Source organism: Pholis gunnellus, assembly GCF_910591455.1.
Source record: "Pholis gunnellus genome assembly, chromosome: 4".
In the NCBI taxonomy this organism is placed as follows: Eukaryota; Metazoa; Chordata; class Actinopteri; order Perciformes; family Pholidae; genus Pholis; species Pholis gunnellus.
In genome coordinates, this window is record NC_136530.1 from 2,085,561 (window position 1) to 2,112,791 (window position 27,231).

Sequence of the window (27,231 nt, forward strand, 5' to 3'; positions counted from 1 at the left end):
AAACCATAAAGATACTAAAAGAGCCGGCAGATATTATCATTTCACAGCAGGGCTGCTGACTGTTGACAAGGTTCTGTTCACCTCATTTATCCTATAACTCAAAATTAAATCCACCTCTTTGCTCCTTGTGGCAACACACCATTAACATCCCATAGTTTCCTATTGGTTCAGGGGTGTTTGTGTTCACAGGTGTCTAATCCGTCTGCGTTCAGGTTCATCGGTCCGGTCGGAGGTAGTGACAGGACCGAGCCCGTCTGTCAGTCTGCACACAAAACGTTATTCAGTCTTGAAGACGCCGGGCTGACAGGAAAGATGACAGATAGATGGGTAAACTGTGAAAAAACAACAACAAGCTAATTAAGGTTATCAATATGAGATAATGATAATGATGGATGGATAATGATGCTGATGGATGTCAGGTCAGAACAGAGCTTGTTATCCATGTGCACGTAATGTTCCTCCCTGTTTTCTTTCACACATGCTACACCTGAGTCCCTTCTTCATCGCTCTTCATCACTGGGCTCTTGTTATGTTGTGAGCCGACGAGCTGAACGGGTCGCTGTGACCCGCTGAGGTCTGTGAAGACTCACACATTATATCTGAAGCACACGTTTTGTTTCCTCTTTTTGTTGCACACAAAGACCAATAATTCCCCTCTATGCCTGACGTTACTGCAACACACAGTACTACTAGGTTGTGAGGTAAAAAAAACACTTTTGCATTCAGTCGAAGCAAGTTATGTGGTATCATAACGAGTAAGACGGGCAAAAAAGTCCACTTAAGTTGGGTTGTTACATCCCGGTGCTGCATTACATTGCTACGTTACGTCGTTATGTAACGGAGCAACGCTACGTCGTTACGCTACGTCGTTACGCTACGTCGTTACGCTACGTCGTTACGCTACGTCGTTACGCTACGTCGTTACGCTACGTCGTAACGTCGTTACGCTACGTCGTTATGTAACGGAGCAACACTATGTCGTTACGCTACGTCGTTACGCTACGTCGTTACGCTACGTCGTTACGCTACGTCGTTACGCTACGTCGTTACGCTACGTCGTTACGCTACGTCGTTACGCTACGTGTACGTTGTTACGCTACGTCGTTACGCTACGTCGTTACGCTACGTCGTTATGTAACGGAGCAACACTACGTCGTTACGCTACGTCGTTACGCTACGTCGTTACGCTACGTCGATACGTTGTTACAGTGTTATGGTAATACAATGGTGTTACCTTACGATGTTGCGCTACATTAGTATTCTAACACAAACCATGATGCTTTTTAACTTTAAAGGTACTCAATACGGAATTCAGAGCATATTAACGCCTCCCCACAACTCTCAAAATGGCAGCTAACAGCGCTAACAGTGCTGACGGAGCTATCAGTCCCAGGAAGGGCCTAAAAATACTTTTTCACATTGACTTACATTGACAAAGAGACGTCTGCACAGAGGATGATCATTTTAGAGGTCAATCATCTTCCCTGTACGAACATTTCTTTTGATCTTTAGGTCCTAAAGTTGTATAATAGCACTAATATCTCAGTATCAGTATCCACAGATCAGAGCTCTGGCCCTGGATCAGCCCTCGAGGACGCCGCTTGTCTTGTTTTAAACCACCACAGAGGCTCGACTCTGAACCTCGCTCTGCCTCCAGCATGAGCTCCAGCTCCGCTTAGTCTGAGCAGTAACACAGACTAGACGGACAAACAGGGCCCGAGGGTGTGTGTGTGTGTGTGTGTGTGTGGGGGGTCTGAATTACCAACACCATAAATCTCAACCACTGAACCCCGCGTCCTAACACAACCTGTCCAGAGTGTCCCCGTCCGTCCGGTGCCTCTGTCCCTTGATGATTTCATCTCATTACAACCCTGGTTTCTGTTTTACATGGAAATTACATCCGGAGAATAAAGTGTTTGTTTCCATGGCAGCCTGACTACTAACGCTTCATAAAGAATCGGGCTGAAGCTGAGCGTCTCAAAGACATCAGCAGATCCATCCGTCCACGTCTGCTGTCATAAATAAAATCACGTTTTTATACAAAATCATATGTTTCTATTCTCGATACTGTGTTCCTGTTTACGCTGTGTCACGGTGTCTAATGGGTCAATGTGAAGAAGATGAAGAAGATGAAGAAGATCAATAACTGTTATGGAGAAGCTGTCTCTGTTAATTCCTTCTGTAAAGGAAACACTACATGTAAATGAATAGATACAAACAGGAAACTTCCCCAGTTGATCACGAACATCAACACATTTATTTTATTACACGTTTTATGAAATTATATGTTTTCAGATTTCCAGAACATTAATGTAAACATTGGATAAAACCAGGTTCAGAATTCTTCTTTCATTGTTTCATGTTAAGAGTCAAATGTTTTTACATTCATGATTTCTCTTTGTGTCGCTCCATGAATCACAAAATACTGTCAACAGACATTCAAACATCTATTTTCTCCATGTTTCTATTAATAAAATGTATAAATGAGTCTGTGTTAACCTTCAGAACATAGAGAGGAATACAAGTGTAAAGTTTGGTGTATGTTTAAATATGCAAATGAGACATTATTTAATGGTAACTTTTGATGAATTTAGGAGAAATCTAGACGCAAATAGACAAAGTATAAAATAAATGTTTTATTTCTTCTCGTCTGAAAGAAGACGAGTTATGGAAGATAAATAGAACAAAATCTCTAAGTTGATCTGAGCATGAAAAGCAATGTTTTTAGCCTGGAGTGTCTCACCTACACGTGTTACATGTATAATTAATTCTGTAGTTGGTACTAAATATTATCTATCTATCTATTCATCTGCACAGAAACCTCAGAGTTCTGAATTTTCAAAACACTGAAACAACAACCTCTTAATCTTCCCTCAACATGTTGAAATACAAACCACACATGCACAGATTAAGTTTTAAGTTAAGTTAAGATTTACCGTGTTTCACTCACAGGTTCAACACGTGAGAAACAACAACAACAACTTCTCGATCAGCGTAAACGGGATAATCCTTCAGTTTAAAGTCTTACCTTCAATACATACATATCTGTGGTCACATGCAGGCCGGCTGTGATTACTGCAACACCTAGTGCTGTTTGGCTGCTCGTGTCTTCCACATACGTGCACACACTCGGACCTGACGGTGAACGTGCACGTCAGTCCTTCGGGAGTGTGAACCGGTGATCCGATGCCAGAGATCAGCTGTGGACCGTAAACAGGAGAGGAATCCAGATTTAACATGTTTTCCACCATGTTTCTTAAGAAGCTCGCTTCAATGTAACTTCATTGAGTGGGAAGAGGTGTGTGTGTGTGTGTGGGAGGGGGACTATTGTCATTCAGGGCATAGCACTCACACACACACACACACACACACACACACACACACACACACACACACACACACACACACCCATTACACCGCTGTTGACATCCCCCCACTGCTGTTGACATTCAGAGGCATGCAAATGCTTCGAACATGTTGGGAGGTTTTTTACATTTCAATTAGAAGAAAAACAACCTCTCTTCCTTTGTGCTGCTTTGCATCGGCCGTCGGGAATGCAAACGCGCTGCAGATATAAACAAACAAGTGAAGAGAAGATGTGCGAATAGATCGGAGGTACCCGCGAGCTTTTCATGCGATCTGCAGGAAAAAGTCCTGCAAGAAAACAGATTAAAACATTTTTTGTTGGCGAGTAAGAAGCTCAAAGTGTAAAATAATTGTCTCCTAATAATCAGTGATGAAAGGCAATGAGGAGGATAAGCATCTGTCATGATGCTGATAAACACATGACCGCGGACCGCTCGTGAGGTTTGACCCCCAGGGCAAGCTCCAAAAACTGCCCCTCTGATATCCCAAATGACCCTCCATTGAGGGATCAGGCCCCCGGGGGGGGCGAGTGACGGTCGGATGCCTCTTCTCAGCTCCGCTATAAAAAGGTGAGGCCTCCTCGGGAAATCAGTCCTCACCTCTTTGTCAACAAGGACATCCTTCTGAGAGCACCTCCTCCTCCTGATTTCACCTGCCCCCCCCCCCCCCCCCCCCCCCCCCCCCCCCCCCTCCGCCAACCCCCCCAATTAACTCCACATTCCTCTGTTTTGCAGTGAATACCCTGAATTCCCCCAGATAATTGGCCAAAGGATTAACCCCCGTTTTTTGCCCTCTCTGACCGTCTATTGTCACCTCTGTGTGAGCGACACTCTGATGGCAGAGTCCGGCCTTGTTGTGCATCTGTTGTAGCTTTAATGACCCGCCTCGACTCAAAGGGGTTTTAATTTACCTCCAGGCCTCCCCGAGGGAAAGTGACGGCAACGCCGGCCTCCAGGCCTCGAACCACAGCGGAGTCAAACGTATCATCACCAGATAAACACCGTTTAGATATAAAAACGAGCGCCGCAGCGCTGCGTCATAATCAGTCGACACGCTTTGACTTCTGGTGCATGGATGGATTACTGATCGGAGACTATAGGATACAGGCCCAGGGGCCCAAAGTATCAGGGGCCCGCCCCCACTGGCCTTCACCTACAAGATGTCACTTAAAGAGACACATACCAACCAGGAAGAGACTCAAGATGGCCACAAAGAAACATAAAATGACAACAAAGAGACACAAAAAGACTACAAAGAGACACAAAAAGACTACAGATACAAAAAGACTACAAAGAGACACAAAAAGACTACAAAGAGACACAAAATGACTACAAAGAGACACAAAAAGACTACAGATACAAAAAGACTACAAAGAGACACAAAAAGACTACAAAGAGACACAAAATGACTACAAAGAGACACAAAAAGACTACAGATACAAAAAGACTACAAAGAGACACAAAAAGACTACAAAGAGACACAAAAAGACTACAAAGAGACACAAAAAGACTACAGATACAAAAAGACTACAAAGAGACACAAAAAGACTACAAAGAGACACAAAATGACTCCAAAGAGACACAAAAAGACTACAGATACAAAAAGACTACAACGAGACACAAAATGACTACAGACACAAAAAGACTACAAAGAGACACAAAATGACTACAGATACAAAAAGACTACAAAGAGACACAAAGCAACCACAGAAGGAGGCTAAACACTGTAGTGCGTCTGGAGTGTCGGCGGTGAGGTCGTCTGCATGTCGGTGTCCGTAGTCCATTGTCTCGTCGTCCGCCCATGCTCTGCTGTGAGTCACTCCACGTCTCTGAGTGAATCCCGGCGCGTTGCCGGGTCAACAGGCTGGAAACACCTCCACAGCATCCTCCCATTGTCACCCGTCATCAGCAGCCTCTCGCCTTTTATCCCTCTGCGTTATGAAGCTGCTGCAGCGTGGGCTTCCATTACAACACCTCACCCACACATCATTCCGCTCAACTTTCACATGTCATCAAATGCAGGTATGTACAGTATTTAGCTTCCCCCATAATGCCGCTGGGTGGAGTTCATCTGTGATGTGGTTGGAGAAACCATGTCTGCTCACGAATCCCGGGCACTAATTTCACATTTCAGCGCGGCCGCCTGTCATCAGCACTCTTATCAAAAATACATACCAGACCGTAATCAACAGGAGGACGGGATGCCAAAATACCTCAGAGCACATGAGCACGAATGAAAGATGAGAGGGAGGGAGGGAGGGAGGGAGGGAGAGAGGGAGGGGGAGGCCTGTGGGTGGTGTGACAGAAAGACATGATACAGGTTAAATCAGAGCAGGAGAGCAGCTGCTGGACTGATTTGTGGCGTGAAACACATCAACAGATGTTTTATTGTGTTGCAGTACAATAAATATTGTGTCATTTGTGGATGTGGAGGACTGCTAGATTTTTCAAATCCACACGATGAGTTGTTAGGTATGTGTGTGTGTGTGTGTGTGTGTGTGTGTGTGTGAGGGGGGGGGTTCATTAACATAAGCAGCCGTTAACCCCCCTGTGTGGACGATTCACTAGTGGAGGTGCATGTCTGAACAGGTCACCGCTGCAACGCAGCACTGGGATGTTGAACAGGATCCATCCGCATCCTGTAAACACAAACTAAACTGTGACGCTATTTTAATAAAACAACAACATGCAGAAGAATTGTTGATAAGATAAAAAAAGATAAAAAAGCAGCCAATGCTCATTAAGTGCAGGCAAACTATTTGTAGTTTAATTGGCAAAATGTTATTTTCATGTTTCATCACCAATTAAGATTAAGATTAAGATTAAGATGAGACACCTGCAGGCAAAAAACATTGTTTTTCATGCACAGATTTTGATCTATTTTTCCTCCACAACACGTCTTCTTTCACACTAGAGGAAATAAAACATTTATTTTATACTTTGTCTGTTTACGTCTGTAGATTCCTCCTAAATTCACCAAAAGTTACCATTATATAATGCCTCATTTGCATATTTACACAGAACGTTTCAGTAAACTTGTAACACAGTAAATCCTCCTCTTAGTGTGAGTGATGAAGTGGTGAAGCTTCATGGTGATCTCTATGAGTTCATGTGTTAACTCTTCACCTGTAGAGTCTCTAAATGTCTGTAATGAACTAAACGTCTCTTTAAAGGACGTTTTCTCTCAATGAGTTTGTTCTCAGACTCTGATGATAAATCTTCAGCAGCTCTTACACACACCAAACTCTACACGTTCATTCCTCTCTGTGTGCTGAAGGTTCACACAGAGGGTTAGTTCACACAGCATTCATAAGATGATTTATATAACATTTTAGTAATAAAAACATCCAACGTTCACATTGATGTTCTGGAAATGTAATAAAATGTGCACATATTTAATAAGTTAATGCCTCATTTTCATATTTAAATAATCAACTGGTGTTTCATGAGTTAAAAGTATTGTCTATTAGTTAATCATAATATTATTATATGACAGCAGTCACGTCGCTATGAATCAAAAACACGTTTTTTTTTGTGCCTCCATCAGAAACACCGTTTAATCCGGACACCCAGCTCACGCTCCCCACCTGTTGTGTATATCTCGCGTTATACACGTGTAGGCAGAGGGCGCACGAGGAAGAGAGGGGAGGTGTGTGTGGGGGGTGGGAGAGTGGGGGTGGGGGGGGGGGACGACCAGCGACCAATCAGATGCGACCTCCGCTCGAGCGCTATAAAGCTCGCGAGCCGCTTCTCTCCTGCAGCATTCACTCCTCCAGTGCGCAGCTGCAGTTTGTCTCCTTTCATCTCCTTTCATCTCCTCCGCGGCGCTCCTGTTGGTTTTATTCCAGACTTCTACGGAACCACCTCGAGACTGAACCAGGATTAACTTCATCCATCTTTGGAACACTATCTTACATCTTTCGGACAAATATAAATATGCGTCTGATCCAGAACATGACGACCATTGTGGAGTACCCAGCGCCGGAATGCTCGGTGCCAAACCGGGTGATTAAAATGGCTGTGATAGGAGGCAGCGGAGTCGGCAAAACAGGTAAGAAGAAACACCCAAATAAATGCGTGGAAGTTTGTAGAGTGATTTTTATATTATCTGTCATTAAACATTCTATTTGCTTCTTTTGTTATTGCAGCGCTGGTGGTGAGATTCCTCACGAGGCGCTTCATCGGAGACTATGAGAGGAATGCTGGTGAGTTCACTTGAGGATGAAAATGAGTTTAACCGGGTTTATTTTAACATTATTATTATTATAACATCCTCAAAGTATTGGTGTCTAATTCTTCTTTCTTTGTGTGTGTGTGCAGGTAATCTCTACTCCAGAGAAGTGCAGGTGGAAGGAGAACAAGTGACCATCCAGGTTCAGGACACTCCTGGTGTGGAGGTGAGATGTTCTCCTAAAAAAATGATATTTATATTATTTTATTTCCTTCGAGCCGTTCAACACATGGAAGTCCGTAGAGGACAATCTAAAGATAATTTATAATCTACTTCACTGTGTGGCTGTTAAGATCATCTGAGCCTCTCTTGACTGGGCACCAGGCCAAAAACCAAATATGTGTGTGTGTGGAGTCTGACTGTCTAATCTCCCATTTAGACTAATGGATGTCTTGAGGATCAGAGTAAATGATACCCTGATCCAGACTCCTCTCTGTTCTGGAGGAGTAACCTTATAGCTCCAGTCTGCCTCAGTCGGCATTCCAGTCAGATCAGTTCCATAAAGTCATTTAAAGTGTTTTAATCAGGCGGCAACCTTCGGTTCTGATGAGTGAAGCCGATGCTGAAGAGTCTAGAAACCTGCATTCTCTCCACTGTCCACCAGGGGGCGACTCCTCTGGTTGTATAGAAGTCTATGAGAAAATGACTCTACTTCTCTCTTGATTTATTACCTCAGTAAACATTGTAAACATGAGTTTATGGTCTCAATCTCTAGTTTCAAGTCTTCTTCAATACAGCATGATGTTCATTTAGTAAATGATGGTCCATTTAGAGTCACACAGACCATAAAGCAGGGGATGCTTTAGGGGCGGGGCTATACAGTGATTGACAGGTCTCTACCAGAGACGTATACGGCGTCTCTACGTCACTCCTCCTCAGTCCAGATATGGTCACTTCCTGTTCACTGGTTGCAAAAACCCCAAAATGTCCACTTCTTATAAACAGTCCGTGGTTTTAATCGGCCTCCTTTTCTTCTTCTTCTGTCCTCCCAGATGACCGATAACAGCATCAATCTCCCCGATCACGTGACCTGCTCCATCCAGTGGGCGGACGCCGTGGTGCTGGTCTACTCCACGACGGACCGCCGCAGCTTCGACCTGATCGAGCAGCTGCACCAGCAGGTCGTCCGCACCGGCGGCGCCACCATGCCCCCCGTGATCCTGCTGGCCAACAAGGCGGACCTGCTGCACCTGAGGCGCGTGGACTCCCAGCAGGGCTCGCTGCTGGCGTCCACGCTGGGCTGCTCCTTCTACGAGGTGTCCGCCAGCGAGGACTACAGCCAGGTGCACAAGGCCTTCCACCGGCTGTGCTGCCAGCTGGCCAAGCAGCAGCCGGCGGCTCCGCCGACGCCGGCGGCCACCAACTCCACGGAGAAGAGGCGCTCGCTCCTCATCCCCAGGCCCAAGTCGCCCAACATGCAGGACTTGAAACGGCGCTTCAAGCAAGCGCTGTCGGCGAAGGTGCGGACCGTCACCTCTGTGTGAGGAAGACGCCGAGACGGTGTTTTAAAAACGTGGCCCAGAGCGGCCAGCGAAAGAAAGCCTTTAGAGGCGGATCACAAGTCCTCGGATCAGTCGGGAGGCTGAATCTTTACGGGAGGTGACGTCCGTCTGTCCCGTCGGGTACCGAGTGTGAGGACGTCCATCACGTGTCACGAGAGGTCGACGCCCGAGGAGAAGCAGCTGTGAGACTGAAGTTAAAACGGACTCTAATCCAGCTCTCCTGGCAACAGCAGCGCTGAAGACGGCTTATTTTTAGCCGACTGTGGCTGTTTTTAATTCAGACTGCCTCTGCATGGCTCCACCAAATGTTGGTGTTATTATAACAGCCACTTGAGCCGGGGCTCTGTGTGTGTGTGTGTGTGTGTGATGCAGCAGTATGTAGCATGTTGTTATCACTGATGCACTTTATGAAAGAACGAGCGACCCAAAGGGCCTTTTTGTTATTTATTTGTTACAAATGTTCACAATAAAAATGAAAATGATGAATCGAACTTTGTTTCTGGTTTTCAGTTTTTTTTGTCCATTTGACAGCAGATCACTCTCTAGTTTCAAGTCTTCTTCAATACAGCATGATGTTCATTTAGTAAATGATGGTCCATTTAGAGTCACACAGACCATAAAGCAGGGGATGCTTTAGGGGCGGGGCTACACAGTGATTGACAGGTCTCTAGTCACTCCCCCTGGCCAGTGTCTTATAAATATTTATCAGCCAAATCAAACAGTTTACAGGATATTCAACCTTTGTTTCTTTACACATTTAATACTGGACTTCTTTCTTTACAGGGTTTCTATAAAGGTGATAAAATAGTTCATGAATATGAGTTTACAGATAATCTCGATCCTTTCTTCTTTACTTTTAGTTTCACACGAGAAAAATGCAACAAAGAGCGCGTTGAATATAAACACCTTTGTGTAGTTTAGAGATCGAGCACCATCTGTGGAGGCGTACGTCACCACGATCACGACTTTAAACAAAGACGCAGAAGAAGAGATGCAGGTGTGGAGAGACCAACTTTATTACACAGAACACTGATGAGTGTCACAGAGCAGAACGATGAGCTGAGGAAGCAGCAGAACGTCTGTCGATTATAATCCAGGACTGATAGAAACTACACTTCTACACTTCAACGGGAAGACGGATCTGTTTGTGGATCAGGTCGATGTGCAACCTGTCGCTGACGCTGTTGATGATGCCCGGTGGCATCGAGGGGTCCAGTTAGGTCCACAAACAGACGTGAGGACAGACTCGCTTCTTCTCTGGACCTCCCTCTTCATATTTGTGAAGACTGTTGCAGTTTTAACAATGAAAAATGCTTTTAAGAGACATTTTAGTGACAATCGCAAGTAACACATAGTTGTCTCATGGTTGTAGAGCAGAAGGTCTTCAACAGGGGGTCCGTGAAATCTTTGGTTGATGAGACAATCTTTTTTATTTAAATTTGTTCCCAAACATGAATGTGTCCATTATTGTAATAGTTGAGTATTGGATGCATGATAACAGTGTGTATGTATGGCGGTGGCACCAATAGACCATCACTCACTGTTAGTTTCCACATTTATGTTTAAAATAAAAACATCAATTTGAAGAGCTTGCATGATTATCATGTAATTAACAGACCATGTTGATATTAGTATTGGTATCAGCTGAAGGTATGAAGGTAATAGAAACATGAATATATCAACCTGTGTATTATTTGAAGAGCTCAGTATTGAATGCACAGTAAAGAGGTATGTTCATGGCCCAGTTTAATATAAAACACAATCTTATACAATATACAGTATATAGTCAGGGGATTAGTTTGGGGGTCCTTGGCCTGAACTAGAGACCATCCTAAAATGCAGTTTTCGAGGCTTTCAGAGGGTTTGAAGTGTTTTTCGTATGTTTTCAGACGGTTCGTTTAAAGCGCTCTCTTTATCCGACGTCCTTCAGGCGGCTTCGTAGCACAATGAGGAGTGTCGTCAGCGCCGCTGTGACGACGGACGACTCTTCATGAACCCGTTTCCTTTATAAACGCTTCAATAAGACGACAAGACGACGACTGAACAGACCAGAAATAAACAGTTGAAGAGTTCAATGTTAGCTTTTTATTCAGAGACTCTTCTGAGAACCGGAGCTCCCAGAAGACGAGGAGACAAATCAGAATAATAATAATGTTTCTGTCAGAGATCTTTACAATCCTGAACCTCATCATTACCGGCCCTCTTATTGACGCCACGTGAGGGAGACTCTGGTTATCACACACACACACACACACACACACACACACACACACACACACACACACACACACACACACTGCTCTTAACGCCTAATGACTGCACCACGGCGGTGTGTTTGAACAGCTTGAACAGTCTTTAAGTGCCTTTCTGACAGATTTCCGTTTCTTTTTCTGGTCCCCGTGGACCTGCAGGAATTAAAACACGCTGACATGAACAGGATGGGAATGTTCGACGGTGGTTCTCATTAACCCGGCGAGGTGTCGAGACGTTTTGCGACACACGTGTCCGCCTCCTTCCACGTGCGTCTCCGCGTGACGCCCGTTTTTTGGGTTTTTTTTTTTTTTTTTTTAGTCGACACCAGGACGCAGTCTCCGGGAGGTGAAGAGCAGCTCGGGGACGTCCGTCGGCCGCAGTAACCTGGTGGACAGAACCAGCACCTGGAGCGGAGCACAACAACAGTCATTAGGGGGTGAAGTGGGTCACTGGGTGGTGAGTCCCCGTTCATGAATGAAGCAGAGATGAATGTCTGGTCTGAGTCATGAGCTTGATTCAATGAGGTGCATGAATCGGGTGCCTTGGCAACTGGTTTATTTATTTTTTTGATTTGATTACTTTCTAGCGAGGATGACGTGCGGAGGGGCTTCCTGTTTGGTTTCACGTGCTCGTTTGCTACTCGAGCAAACCGATGAACTGGTTTGGAGCGAATAAACCGTAAACAACAAAGTCGTAACGACTGTTGTGTTGTAGACGCCGCGTTGGTTCAGATCCAAAAGTCACGCAGACAAACGCTGGACGAGCAGCTCTTGTGTCCTGAGAGGTCAAAAATGACAGTTTCTGTCAAAGGAGTCCGGTGGCTTTGAATTCAAGGATTCCCGGATAATGTCTTGTAATTATGCAACACAGGTGACGCACAACGAAACGCAGTCGTAGCCCATTCGCTACACAAGAATAACAGTAGTACATTCTTCTGAATTTGCATCATAAAGAATGTAAACGACAGCGAGAAAAATAATACTCTGGTCCGATAAAATGGCCGACATCTTCACGTTAAACACTCGACATGAGGAAGACATCGTCCGTTTGATCCTGGACCACGATGGATCCACCGACCTCCTGCTGCTTTTATCCATCTACTCCACTACCCAGCCAGGATGCATGCTGGGTAGTGGAGTAGCCTCAAGTCCTAGCTGGGTTAGCTTAAGCTTCCCTCTCCTCTCAGTTTAATAAACACAAAAAAAAACATAAAATTTAGACCAAAACAAATGTAAAAACAATAGATAACAGCTTCAGTCTGACAGCAAGGTGACGAGGTGAACACGTTCTAAATATATCAAACATTTAAACTGATCATTGATCTAAAACACGTTTCTTTAGCTGCTTTACCTCCCGTCAGAAAGACGTTTTCTGTCTCTCTTCAAAGCCACGAGACAAAAACAGTCATTTCACCCGTGACCTACGACCTTCAAACAATCAGAACTAACTGTAGCGCCATCGTTCACAGTATTCACAACCGTATGGGTTGATTGATTGATTGATTAGCTTCCTTTGGGAACCCCAGAGAATCAGAGATGAGTCGACCTCGAGTCACGTTTGCTGTCGTGAGCCCTCTTCGTCCTCTTCGCCCTCTTCGTCCTCTTCGTCCTCTTCGTCCTCTTCGTCCTCTTCGTCCTCTTCGTCGTCTCACAGAGAAGCTTCTCCTGCAGCAGTGTTGCTTTAACTTTCGGCTTGTTTTTGTTTTCAGTTCGTCAGCCGCCATCACGTGCACACACACACACACACACACACACACACACACACACACACACACACACTTGTGTACAGTACGTTGTGCATGTCAGTGCTCAGGTTGGAGTGTGTGTGTGTGTGTGTGTGTGCGCTCGTCTTTATTCAGTTTCTCCTGATTACAGACGGGAGGCTTTGATCCTCGCCAGGCCTCTCATTGCCTGTGGCCTCCTCCTCAGAAGCCTTTTATTAAGACCGACCCACATCACCCCGTCTGATCTCCTCCTCCTCCTCTTCCTCTTCCTCTCACACAGAGAAAAACACGTTTATCTGCATGTTTTGTAGGTCAGTGTGCACCGCATACGTAATTGGCACTTTAAAAACGGTACGATGTGCACACAGGCAGGCAGACACAGCGCCGCATGGCACTCTCACCTCTACACCTGATCAGAGGCAGCTGCGTATGTAGGTCACCCTGATCCACAGTCACAGGGTGACACAGCCTTTGGCCTCCGAGGTCCTCCCCTCGTCTTCATCGCTCATTAAAGTGAGGTAGTGATTATTCAGTCGGCTCCTTTTTGATTTGTTTTTAAAGTCGACGGTTTTTGCGTTGCTGAAGGAACATGAGCGCTTTATTTAAAGCAGTCGTCAGCACACGCAGACACATTACAGACACACAGAGCTGCTGAACAGTGCACCGCCGCATCGTTAGCTTACTGCTAACTTCCAATGCTCCAACGGGCCTTTAGAATAAGAAATATAACACTGAGTGGAGACATGCTCATATAGACAGTATTTACACACTCAGACACATAAAGACACACACACAACACACACAACACACACAACACACACATGACTGATTGGCTTTAAATGAATTCCTTTAATTTGATTTTAAAAGGATCATTTTGGGCTTTAGAAAATAAATTGTATGGAAAATCAGATAACGCACTGTATTAGTCAAAGCTTGTGAGTGAATAACGGTTTATGAGGTGGATATTAATGTAAGGTAAAGCATGCTGACAAAGGTTCTAGATGCTCACTGTGCTTTGTTGTTAGGTTGGGGGAGTGACTCATATTTTGGAGGTCGTGATGATTGGCTGCCTTCCTCCACGACAGCACGATAAGCGACTATCAGCATTTTATTATTAATGGAAGCCGACGACATGAAGCTACGAACCAACGGCGCTGTACGATATCTGACTGCCTTTCCTTTCAGAGGAATGCTCTGTGTGAGTATATGTTCAGGGCTTTTATTGTGAAAGGTAGTTCAGAGACTCACCTGAGCTCCCGGCTTGTGCGTCGTGACGATCTCTCTGATGAGACGGAGCTCTGACGGCGTGACTCCGCCCACCAGGAAGAGGAGGAGCAGAGCGTTGTCGCCGGGATGAGGACGACTCACCTGCAAGACGGGACGTTGTGATTGGTCAGATTATAAAAACATGAACTCATAGATATCACCATGAAACCTCCGCAGTTCATCACTCACACTAAGAGGAGGATTCACTGAAATGTTGTTTAAATATGCAAATGAGGCGTTATGTAATAGTAACTGTTGGTGAATTTTGGAGAAATCTACAGACATAAACAGACAAAGTATAAAATAAATGTTTTATTTGTAGCAGTCTGAAAGAAGACGAGTTGTGTAACATCTCTACATTTCTCAGAGCATGAAGAACTGTTTAGGGAACACTTTGCTCGTCTCTCTGTGATATCGTGGCGATGCCTCCAGGAGACGACGTCTCTGTGACTCCAAACTAAGATGAATCGATGAATGTCCTCCAGCTCGGTGTAAGCATGGCCGACACGTGTGCTCACACACACACACACACACAGACGTTTAGCTCGTACAGTACAGAGCGTTACCACGGTGAACTCTAACAGCACGGTGCAGTCTGCTGCTCCGCGGGGGGGAACGATGGCCGTGTGCTATTGGTTCGCCGAGCCTCCGATCGAGACACATTTGCGGTGAGTGTGTGTGAACGCTGGCCGAGCAATCAGAGCTGCAGGGAGGGAGGGAGGGAGGGAGGGAGGGAGGGAGGGAGGGAGGGGGGGCGACCTGAGGACAGAGTGGCTGAACACGTGAAGCCCCAGCAGGCTGAGGAGAAGCATGTCGAGGATGATTCAACATGTGTGAAGACACAAAAGGAAAATGTGTGAGAAGAAACGTTGTGTCGTCTGCTGGTAGATGCTGTGTTTCAACACACAGACACACACTTAGTGTGAACCATGTGTGGGCACATGCGCTGAGACATGAGGGGGGAGGGGAGGGGAGGGGAGGGGAGGGGAGGGGGGGACGTGTGAAACGTTGGGCTGGCTCAACGTTTGGCGGGTTGCTTGAAAATATTGTGAACACATTCTAACTAAACCGGCCGTCATTCAGAGAACACGAGTACGGCTGAAGGTTCATTATAACGTTAAGATGATGTGTTCACGTGTCGTCTGTAAAACGTAGAATAAATCCAGTGGTGTGAAGATGTTTTCACATGAATATAAAATAGATATTAGAGATGAATTATGAGCTGTTTGACTTCCTAACACGAGCTCTAAACACATTATTATACTGAAATAATAATGACTAGATTTGTTTTAATACATAAAAGTAAAATCTTTCATTTCTTTATCATTTGAATTGTGTTTTTATGAAGAAAAAAAAACAATAAATGACTAAAACAAAGTAAAAGGTAATCAAAGGGATCAGTGTCTGTGAATATGGACCAACGATGGATCAGAGATCTCTCCTGCTTCCTGTGGTGCTGATGTGATCAGTGATACGATCCAATTTATTTATCAAAGCCAACCGTCACACAGTGAGATTCAGCCTGAACCCATCCTATGAAGCGCTCGGTACGCAGTTTGTGCCTTGCTCAAGGGCACCTCGGCAGAGCCAAGTACACACTGACTGAGCGGCTGCCACCGTCCTGCAGTAACAGCCGCTGTGGACACAAAAAGTGCTCCATGAATGAGACACGTCCGGTTGATTGACGACAGTTTATTTACCCGCTCGGGTCTTGAACTAAATATTCTGCTTTCTCTCCAGACAACTCACGTTGTTCCATTGTCATGATGGATATTTGAGACACAAACTCACACATACGGAGAGTTTGAGACGACGGGTTAAACAGGTTGAAGTGCACGAGCTCTCTCTCTCTCTGGGTGCAGAGTCCAGACTGACGGGGGTCCGGTGGGTTTAATGCTAACGGAGCACAGTCTGCAAACAGACGCTTTATTGGGTTGTTTTATAGCATGAAGGTTGTGCTCCTACAGAACGCTCCAAGTTTTAAAGGTTTATAGATTTAGTTTGTCTGAGTTGGAGGTTCGTGAGCCAACTTTCTTAATTTGTGTAAAACCAGTGCTGGTTGCCGGTGCTGCTTTTCATGCTTTTAATTGGACCACTATTATAAAACACCCGACGTGAGACGCTCACTCAGCAAAGTGTCAAATCGGGTCAAGTTCAATCCCCGGTGGCAGGATGTGGACAGAGGTGACCTCGCTACATACAAAGCGTGAGCTCCAGACGTCTGACCTTCATGAACATGCTGAAGCCGGTCTTCAGCAGGTCGGTGAGGCCTCCGGACGTGTGCTCGATGTCGGGACACTCGGGTCTGTCGGGGTGGAAGACTTCCTCCAGGATCTGCCGCAGGAAAGGACGATAGGTGGCCTGCACAAAAAAACAACAACACAGCGTTTCTAAACATATGTTCCTAATTACAGAAGCGTGATATTCGTCAGTAAACAGTCTGGATGTGATGAATGTGACCCTCCTGTCAGGTCGTGGGTGTGAGAATATAAACGGCTCCGGTCGATCGTTACGTGACTGCACTGCTGGAGGCACTTTGGTCTGTAATGAGTGAGTGTTAAGAGGCTTCAAATCACATCAAGAATCAACACCTGCTGCTCCGTTAAAAACAGCTCAAACCAAGAAAACTATCCAAACCACCAGTCACACTTCACGACAGCCAGACATGTAAATATATCTCTAGATCATTGGCAGGAAGGGTTTTCTTGCTTCGTGTTAAACATTGAGTCTGAATATTCACTGTGAGCTTGTTAGCATTTAGCTCAAAGCTGTACTTTAGCTGCTAGCGCGGCTGCAGACTCGTGTTTTTTGCTCACGATAAAGAATAAAAAAAACACATCTGATCGCTGAAGGTCAGACATTCTTCAGCTCGTTTCTCACGAAAGCTCAGAGCGCCGACACAAAACAGTCGCAGCTTTTTTCCCAGTGAGCACAAACATATCGACTCCGTCACACGACACTAACCCGCCGCTACGAAAAAACAGTCAACAGCACCTGGCTCACTCCTCCATAGTTATGAGGCTTTCACCAGCTAAATATTTAAAGTTATTAAGTGTTTAAGAAATAATACACCAGTGCAGAATAGAGGTAAATGGAGTAAAAACTAAGTATATTTGCACAAAAAAGGATTAAAAACAAGAGTAAAAATGTGTGAAAGCAGGGAACATTAGCACCAGTGCCTGATAGAAACTATAACAGAAATGTAATATTGTGCCTGATATTGAAATAAGCAGCATTGCTCAGGATGTTCTGTGTTTGGGCTGTTCTTCCCGGAGAAAAGGGGGAGGAGCTACACAGTTTGATTGCCACTTGTTCTGCGGTCCACCTCGGTGGTCTCAGTCTGAAGATGCCGTTCAGGAGGAGAGAGGCTTCTGATATTCCTAAAAGGTGATCCGTGATGCCCGGCTCTCCCCGGGAACAGAATGAACCATTTATAGGCCTCTCAGCTGGCCGGGCCAAGAATTCCAGGCATTCTTCTTCCCTCCATGGGAGTGAAGTCTGCTGTCTCGGAGAACAATAAAGACTGTGATAAAAAAAAAAAGAACTTGGCAGAGCTTTATTTAAACTGCTCCGAATAGCAGAAGTCTTAAAATAGAAAAGAATACCTTCCAGTACAGGAGTTCGGTGACAACGTCTGGGCTGCACGCCAGAATGTGAGCGAGTTGTGGAACAAAAACTTTCTCTTGCGAGAGGAACATCTGGACGCTCAAGCACTACACACACACACACACCTACACACTATGTTGTCCAAACGCTAAAGCATCCAGGTGTTCCTGCCCACATGGCCTCCTCACACCTCCATCTGGAGAACCAGCATCTATCATCCTCTCCTCCTCCTCCTCCTCCAGTCCCCCGAGGAGCAGCCGGATCAGGTCTGAGGAAATCCTGCAGTCCACGTTGTTTTAACATCGGGAGTTATATAAACTGACATTTGCTTCTACCGACATCACGTTAATGCAACGGGTCAGCCTGAGCCGGGAGTAAACAAATGATTCACCTCGGGTTAAATAACACGCACACGCACACGCACACGCACACACACACACACACACACACACACACACACACACACACACACACACAGCCGTAAACATCACCAGTCCAGCCCACAGTCACGCACACACACCCTCTTCATCCGCTATCCCCAAAAAAAGCTAAAAGCAATCAGACACCCACACGATGAAAACAATATTAGAATTAGTCATATGATAATGTCAGAGCTTATTTGTCTGTACGCACCCACACACACACACACACGCACACACACACACACACACACACACACACACACAGGTGGATGAACATGTTGATGTCCCAAAACAACACGGCGAGGAGAGAACAGAACAGGCTGGAATGTCTTTGAAGGTAATGTGGTCAGAGTTATGATGACGTTGTGCTCTGCATCTCATCTAAAGCTCGATAAACAACAACACAGAGCTACATTCTATCCAGCGTGCGTACTGGTCCTGAACCAGTCTCAGTGTAGTCCTGATCCTCTATCAGACCTCCATCAGTGAAGAGACCATCAGAGAGAAGATGGTCTGTTTCTATAGAGTTATTCTTGAAGCTCGTCATCGGAGCCACCGGGTCGGATTCTGGTGAAACCAGATGACATCATGCAGGTTCACCAGGTTCCCTTTGATCGTTGGTCATACGTGTGTTCGCTCCTCCGTGTGGATCGATCCGTCAGCGTCGACGTGGACGATGAATCATTTTCTTGTCACTACAGTTCTTGAATGGAACTCTCCTCTCGTCTCATTCCTGATCCTCACAAGATTTAATAGTGTGAATTCTCTGACATCGTTAAGTGTTTATCAGACGAGCCCAGCAATCATAGCCCCCCCCCCCCGCCGAGGTCAATGGAGCTGCTTCAGACTCCAGCTGTTGCAGCTGCGTCACTCTGCCGTCATCGATGTGTTTCCAGGAAGTTCTACAGTTTCTCTCTCAGCAGGACACAAGCTCAGGAAATGTGCAAACGATCCTGCAGAGCTGCAGCGAGTTTACATGCGACAGCAAAAGACAATCGAGTGCTGCTGGTCTGATTAACGATGACTGGAATAAATTGGGGAAACTGTGATGTCTACAGTTCTAAACACATTTGCTGTCGTCTCTTTTTTCTATATCGAATTCTGCAGTTTGAATTGCTCAGCCCGGTTACATCCTCTCCCACAAAAACATTTACATAATGTCCTCCGATATCGTCCTTTCAATACTCAATACTGGGAATATTTCATGAAGGTTTTGCCATCATTGGAGGGTAGGTGCTTTCTTATTTTTCCAGTTTTGCAATATGAGCTATTTTTTGTATATCTTTGGTTTGGCGTCTTATTTTTCTCAATATTTTTAAAGAGACAAATCGGTGGTGAAAAGTTTACTTTGCAATTGCAGGTTTTTTAAATCCATTTTTCACTGTTCTCCAAGGCGTCAACCTCCGGTTCTTTAAAGTGAAGCCAAAGCTTCACGTGTTAAAGCTGCATTCTCTCTAGTGTCCACCAGGGGGCGACTCCTCTGGTTGTATAGAAGTCTATGTGAAAATGACTCTACTTCTCTCTTGATTTATTACCTCAGTAAACATTGTAAACATGAGTTTATGGTCTCAATCTCTAGTTTCAAGTCTTCTTCAATACAGCATGATGTTCATTTAGTAAATGATGGTCCATTTAGAGTCAAACAGACCATAAAGCAGGGGATGCTTTAGGGGCGGGGCTACACAGTGATTGACAGGTCTCTACCAGAGACGTATACGGCGTCTCTACGTCACTCCTCCTCAGTCCAGATATGCTCACTTCCTGTTCACTGGTTGCAAAAAAACAAGATGGCGACGGCCAAATCGCTGAACTTGAGGCTTCAAAACGTCTTCTTTGTACTTTATCACTGCACCAAAAGGCAAGTATGGGGGAGTCACTCTGAGTGCCACAGTTTCAACATTTATCTAAGAAGCTGGTGTCAAACTTATGAAATATGTGTCTACTTTAGTATTTTCTTGATATTAATTTATACTGAATTACATTTGTGGTCATTTTAAATGTGAGTTGTAAACATTCCTTCCATTTTTTTCTTTGCATCTACCGTACCAAGATCTTTCCTTCATCTATTATATTTGTTTTGTAGCAGTTCTTCATAACTCTCAGCTTTGATAATAATATTGCAAACAGCCCTCACTAATTGTATTGCTGCTGTCTGCTAATCTGATTAATTATGAGTGGAATAAATTGGAGTAATGTCAATTACTTTAAATGAACGGTAAATGATTACTTATTAAAGATAATCAATGGTATTGAGACAAAAATGCTTTGCAGAGTCTTGTTTCAGGCTTTGAGAGACAAAAGTAAAAGGTTCTGTCGAAACCTCTCACTTCAGTCTGGACCCAGGGGAGCAGAGCGCCGCACTTCAAGGAGATCTTTAACGAGAGGAAGACATCTTGACCCACCGGTATTGGCTTCATGCGCGCTGAGAGGGGCTGATGGATTTCTGGGGTTTTCTCAAGAACAGACAGTAAGCTGGCAGATGTCACGCTGTTCTCCTTTTATACTAAATTATATTCATAACACAGGAGGAACAAGGACAGACAGTTCTGTCCCCCTCCCAACAGAGACACAATGCTACTCACACACACACACACACACACACACACACACACACACACACACACACACACACACACACACACACACACACACACACACACACACACACACACACACACACACACACATTAGGCCTTACACAGGAAGCGATATGAGAGCTAATTTGCTCCATTTGTGTTCGTACCCATTGATTTTTGGGATACATCAATGTTTTTCTTCTCTTAGGTGAGAGGAAACGTTACGAGTGGTTGAGAGCGCTCTCACCAAGGTAAGGTGAATAAAGGAAACACAAAATATGTTGAGTTTAACGAATTACTTTGTGTGGAACCTGTTGACGTACTAGAATCTTGGTTAAGCTTAAATATCTCTTGTTGATCAGAAGTTTAGTCAAATTCATTGTGTTGCAACACAAAATCATTAACTTAACTTAATCATTTTGCTTTTAATTAACCTGATACAATTTCGTGGAACCTGTTGACAAATTAGCACTGACGCTCTGTAAAATAACATTTGTTTACGGTTATTTAACAGAACCTCGATTTCACTGAACTTCTTCTTCTTCCAGCCTTTTTTTTTTTGGTGGTAGTATTTGTACACAACAGCGGTCTTCATAAAGTGTTTAGGGGGCGTTACCTATGATAATAACAAACAATAGGCCACGCCCTTCTGATTTATGATCACGTGTGATTCTTCATTCAGCATTAACAACATTTGGTGCATCTGGAGGTGACTTCTCTGATTTATTTCCTCCACACAGAAACTTTAGGAGAATGTTGCTGCAAAGACCGGTGACATTACAACGTTTTGACGATTTGAGAGAAACACCACTCAGATTATACTTTTCCTTCTGAGGCTGCATAGAAACGTTGATGTACTCGGGCTGCTGTTAGGATCTCAACAGAGTTAAAGGAATAGTTTGACATGAGAAGATTGATGCCACTCTCCTCTTTCTGCAGAGTGGCATCAATCTTCTTATCGAACTCTAACTCCATCCTCATGGATGACAGTTTCTCATTACATCTCAAACATTGTCATCTCACTGTCCTGCTGAGCTCTAGAGCTGCAACCGGCTTTGTAATTGGACAATTTGCTCACGTAAGAGCTGGAAAAATAAAAGCCTCAATCAACGTAATGTAAAGAGAGAAGAACTGAGATGTATCTGCTGCTGCAAAGCTTTTGTGTGTTTGGTATTTTCATGTCCACGTAAGTAAATAACGAGGATCTCCAAAGAACAAAACAGTGTCTTGAACTTTCATCGACTAACCTTTATGTCGCTGACCCATAATTCTCTGTGGTCGACAGTCCTGAAGAAAAGGTAAGAGCCACCGCAGACACACGGTGATCTTCAGAGTTACATAAGCTCTGAGAAACAGACTCTCAGCGATCTGTACGAGCTGTGTGACGCAAGCTGGAGACGGACAAAGGCAACCAAGGACACAGGTGCTCTGCTGAGTCTTTGCAGAGTTATCGCCACAGTAACAAAAAAAAACAGGCAAATAAGACCGGTGGGAAACCAGCTGTGTGTCAGGAACAATGATATCTACATATATAGGGGGGGGGGGGGGGGGGGGCAACGAATGAACCATGTAAGCACCATAGACTGTATATAAGAAGTGGACGTACTCGTTGGTTTGTGGACTGACGTCTGTAGCCTCGAGTTTGGCGATTTTGCCGTCGCCATTTTGGATTACGGCCGTCGCCATGTTGTTGTTTTTTGCAACCAATGAACAGGAAGTGACCATATCTGGACTGAGGAGGAGTGACGTAGAGACGCCGTATACGTCTCTGGTAGAGACCTGTCAATCACCCTGTAGCCCCGCCCCTAAAGCATCCCCTGCTTTATGGTCTGTTTGACTCTAAATGGACCATCATTTACTAAATGAACATCATGCTGTATTGAAGAAGACTTGAAACTAGAGATTGAGACCATAAACTCATGTTTACAATGTTTACTGAGGGAATAAATCAAGAGAGAAGTAGAGTCATTTTCTCATAGACTTCTATACAACCAGAGGAGTCGCCCCCTGGTGGACACTAGAGAGAATGCAAGACACTTCCGGATTGGCTTCGACTCGGCAAAACCGTAGGTTGCTGCCTGGTAAGCACTGACGAAAACAGTAAAAAAAAACACACCCTGATGTGTCCCGGCCTTTAGGTGTGCTGGGGGGGAATATAAACATGTTGTTCGAGCTGCGATGGTTCGCATTCGACGTGCTTGGGACAGTCGTGATGCGTTAGATTCGTCCACTAGAAGTGAACAACCTTGCAACACACGGTGTGTGTGTGTGTGTGTGTGTTTGTGCGTCTCAGACCTGGTGAACTCCGTCACTGGCCGTGTAGACGGAGCGCAGCTGCTTCAGGTGGTCTCTGGTGTGGCTCAGACCTCGGAGGGTTTTGAACATCTCGCCCACAGCGGAATGGGCTCGCTCCGTGGTCAGCTCCTCGGGGTTCGCACAACCTGACGACACAAAACACACACTCGTACTAAGTGTGATGTAACAGAGGAAGATAGCTCACAGGTTGCACAAAAGAGTTACATAAAATCAGAAACATCCCACGTTTCTGAGAGGAAAGCTGCACATGCAAGAAAACATTTGTATCTGCAAAAACAAATTGGCCTGTAAACATGTAACGTCTTTTTTTGGGGGTAATTTTCTCAGCTGGGTGTGCGCTGAAACCAATTATCAAGGTAAACGCATGGCAGCGAGAGGACAAGAGCTCCTTTATACCAGCAGAAAGTGCACGCTGTCTAATCAAAAGCTAATGTTCCCTCCGTTTCTAAAGAAGTGCGTAGGGAAGCAAAGACCTGCTGTGAAATAAACCCCCAAATGACAGAGCATGAGATAAAAGGGGAGAAAGCTCTGCGGAGGAGGGGGGGGTGAGGGGGGTGGAGGGAACAAGAGCAGAAGAATGTGAAAGTGAACGGAGGAGAAAGCGAGAGGACGGAGAGACCGTGAAGAGAAGACAAGAGGACGGCGGAGACGTTGGCAAAGTAGGTCGACTGGCACCTGCACTTCCCCCCGGAGCTGCTCAGGAATGCAGCCGCCTTCTGTTAAACAAGAAGGTCAGCGCTGTCGCGCAAGATAGAAAAGCAAACCCAGGAAGCGGACTCTGAGCGGCTCACAATGAAGGACACCGGTGACTCCTCCACCAGGCCGGCACATCAGAACACTTACGTAAGATGTTGTGTGTTTTAAAACATTCTCTATGTGGAATAGTTCCATAAAGCCATGACAGACTTTAAGACCCCACAAAAAGAAGATAAAACCACTTCATGGCTTCGTCCTCTCAGGCCTCTGTCCACGTCGTGATATCTTTCATACTTTCTGTTAATAATAATAATAATAATATATTGTATTTGTATTGGTAGGTGGAAGCACGAAACACGTTGGCAAGTCAGTTTTGTTTTAATGTTGTTTTTTTAATAATGGCTTTAGAAAATACGAAGGTTCACAGAAAGTTCACATTAACCGATGGGACCATCTGAGCCGACCCCTCCACCGCTGACTGATGCTTCACCAAAGAAAGGGAAGACGGGAGCTCCGGACATGACGGAGGGCTAGTTAGCCGGTCTCCAGTGCTGGCTAGTGAGCCAGTGGGCCGTATACTGTTGGGCTCGTTGTCTATAACCAGCGTAGCATAAAGCGTGGTGGAATTAGCAAGGTAGCTAGCTAATTAATAAAATGTAACAACTTAATGCTTCATCCACACACTGTTTCTGGAGGAAGTCCAGCATGCTGTCATGCTAGTTACAGAAAGTAAGCCCAACAGCGGGCCGTCTCTTCATCTATCTACTAGTTTAGTCTATTAGCAACAACGCTAAGCTAAACTATTAGTAACATTTTAACAGAACATGTAGACGTCCTCCATTTTAAATACACACTCATCTGTGTTTATTATCTACGCCAACCACGGACGCATTCGGCACGAGGTCACCAGTTAACACGGTCACTCGTCAAACTGGAACCCCTGCTGCTCTGAATCCGTCGTGATCCAGTCTGAGTTCTGCAGAACTGGACTCCGCTGTTGGAATATCGGACATGCACGCGCATATTTCAGCTGTAAAAGAGTCTGTAGAGCGAAGGCATCACTGCTTTAAAGCAAAAATGACTTAAAACAAACTAAATACAGGAATATACTGTAGAACATACTGACAAATGAGGACACGTGAGTCTGTGAGTGACTCAGCCTCGCTCTCAGACAGAATTACCAGGCACTCCAACGTTGATTGATTAGTCGAGATTTAAATGGCTTTGCGTGACTCCTGCCACCGCGGGGCTACCGCCAAACCCCAGAAACTCATTTAAATCTCTCACTTCAACATTATATAACCAACGTATGACCTCACATACCATGCAGCTCTACTGAGGAATGAAAGCACACACAGACTCATATATATATATATACCAGAGACGTATACGGCATCTCTACGTCACTTCCTGTTCACTGGCTGCAAAAACAACAACATGACTCCGTCCTCTTCTTCTCTCTGCATGTGAGGGAAGCTGTGTCACTAAAATCTGACCTGCCAGACGACTGCTTCATTGTATTTGGCACCTTATTTACGGTGAGCAATACATCAATGTCAGCACGGTTAGATAACGTAGACCGAACAGCTCGACTGTGTCGAGGCTTTAATCTCTGATATTCGCGTTCCCTTTCCTTCCCACAGACGACATCATTTCTAGCACGGCGAGGCTTTGAAGTCGCCCTCTCGGGGAATGTGAAGCGTCTGAACCTGAAGGTTTGAAGGTAAACTCTCTGACGGAGCGGAGCGTGAAGACTCAGATGTGGGTCTTATCTTTCTATAGACACCTGCAGAGGAGAAAGGCATCTTTACAAAACAAAACTACGACTGATCGCTGAGCGTTTACACCATCAGAGACACGAGACGACGCTGACAGACAACACGCTGTAAACGGAGTTCCACGATGTGGCAGTAAACCTAGATTTGACTTATTTGTGGCGTGGGAGCACTTTGGATACGTTTTAGGAGTTTTCGGGGTTAGAGGGAGGAGGTGCGACTTGTTGCCAAAGCACACAGTGCCCCCCCCCCCACACATCCAAGGATCTCCACCGATGTTGATCGTGGTACCGCTAATCTACCGAGCAGGACCAGGTGCTGTGAGGCTGAACACCTGCGTCTGAATTCATCTCACGCGACGCCCCCCCCCCCCCCTCTTTTTACAACACACACACACACTTCAGATGAAGTGCATAATAAATTCTTATTTAAATGCCACCCTGACTGTCTTCCAGCATGATTTCTTGTCTTTAAATGATTACAGCTTCTGAGAAAGTTATGGGAAATGATGAGTAAGTGCACCGCCGCGTACGTCACCTTCCCGAAACAGCTCAGTTCAGCTGGAAACAACTGGTTTACACAAAAGACTTAAGGAGAGATTAGAGAGAGAGAGAATGTAGTTTGATCGTGATGCAGAGACCAATAGGAGTCCAGACAGGAAGTGTTTGATTGAAGGGTTTTTCTTAATTAGATCCAACAAAGCCGGAGGTGAGCATGAGTGGGACCCGCCAACCAGAGAGGCACCGCGGAACGTCTCAGTGACGACGAGGTTTAATCACATTCAACAGGACGAGAGGGAAGTGATGCAATCAAAAGACGAAGATCCAGACGCTGTGTTGCCCTTTAGAAGCTGCGTGTGCACACTGGAAGTGACATCACAGTCAGTTTGAGTGTAATGTGGTGACTCGTCACTTTTTAATCATGCTGCACGAGTTACGCACAAACTCAAATGACCCGAGACGAGTTCTGTTCACACGTCACGTGACGACTTCAAATATTTTAGAATAAAGTAAAGAAGACGACGTAGATGTGAGCAGGACGTGGATTCAGTGTTTCTGCCTTTTAAAGAACAAAGACGGGTTTATGCTCGTCGAGCATGATTTTTACTATTATTATGTTTTATATTAAAGACGGACAATCAGTTTATAAATGCCCTAAAAACAGGAGATATTAAAGAACTACTGTTGAGTTAATATTTTGCAGCAGATTCAAATTGCTTACAGGATATAAATAATAATAATAATATTAATAATAATAACGCCTCATGATGCTTTGCATGAGTTTAAACACACGTTAGTGGTGCGTTTGGTGGGAACTATTTAACTTAAAGTAGAGGACAGCGCTAATGTTCACGGTAAGTCCTTTAGTTGTGAGATATGTTGATATATATATATATATATATAAACACAGAAGCTTCAGCAGACAGAGGCCGGACACACCATGTCAGTAAATGTTAACGTGGGAGGAAGAAATCATTTGAGTCCAATACCTCCGACTTAC

At 45.0% G+C, this 27,231-nt stretch overlaps 2 protein-coding genes across 2 annotated transcripts in view; one reads left to right on the top strand and one right to left on the bottom strand.

The window, feature by feature from the left end:
* Positions 1–7,247: 7,247 nt before the first annotated feature.
* On the top strand, positions 7,248–9,518 carry rasl11b (RAS-like, family 11, member B). The gene is made up of 4 exons (XM_079157700.1): positions 7,248–7,416; positions 7,514–7,570; positions 7,686–7,762; positions 8,589–9,518. The coding sequence occupies exons 1-4, from the start codon at positions 7,302–7,304 to the stop codon at positions 9,078–9,080; spliced, it is 741 nt and encodes a 246-aa protein (XP_079013826.1). The 5' UTR covers positions 7,248–7,301; the 3' UTR covers positions 9,081–9,518.
* Positions 9,519–10,904: 1,386 nt separating this feature from the next.
* Positions 10,905–27,231, bottom strand: part of scfd2 (sec1 family domain containing 2) — an 87,177-nt gene continuing 70,850 nt past the window's right edge. Inside the window, exons 6-9 of the mRNA XM_079157698.1 lie at positions 23,240–23,385; positions 16,567–16,701; positions 14,323–14,442; positions 10,905–11,755 (exon numbers count right to left, since the gene is read on the bottom strand). Coding sequence (XP_079013824.1) covers positions 11,666–11,755; positions 14,323–14,442; positions 16,567–16,701; positions 23,240–23,385 — 491 coding nt within the window. The 3' untranslated portion in view covers positions 10,905–11,665. The remainder of the gene's footprint in view (positions 11,756–14,322; positions 14,443–16,566; positions 16,702–23,239; positions 23,386–27,231) is intronic.

Excerpts from the sequence above, each read along its gene's own strand:
- rasl11b (XM_079157700.1), top strand. The coding sequence starts at position 7,302 with ATGCGTCTGATCCAGAACATGACGACCATTGTGGAGTACCCAGCGCCG. Across the intron at positions 7,417-7,513 it reads CAGCGGAGTCGGCAAAACAG|CGCTGGTGGTGAGATTCCTC; the intron begins GTAAGAAGAAAC and ends TTGTTATTGCAG. Across the intron at positions 7,763-8,588 it reads AGGACACTCCTGGTGTGGAG|ATGACCGATAACAGCATCAA; the intron begins GTGAGATGTTCT and ends CTGTCCTCCCAG.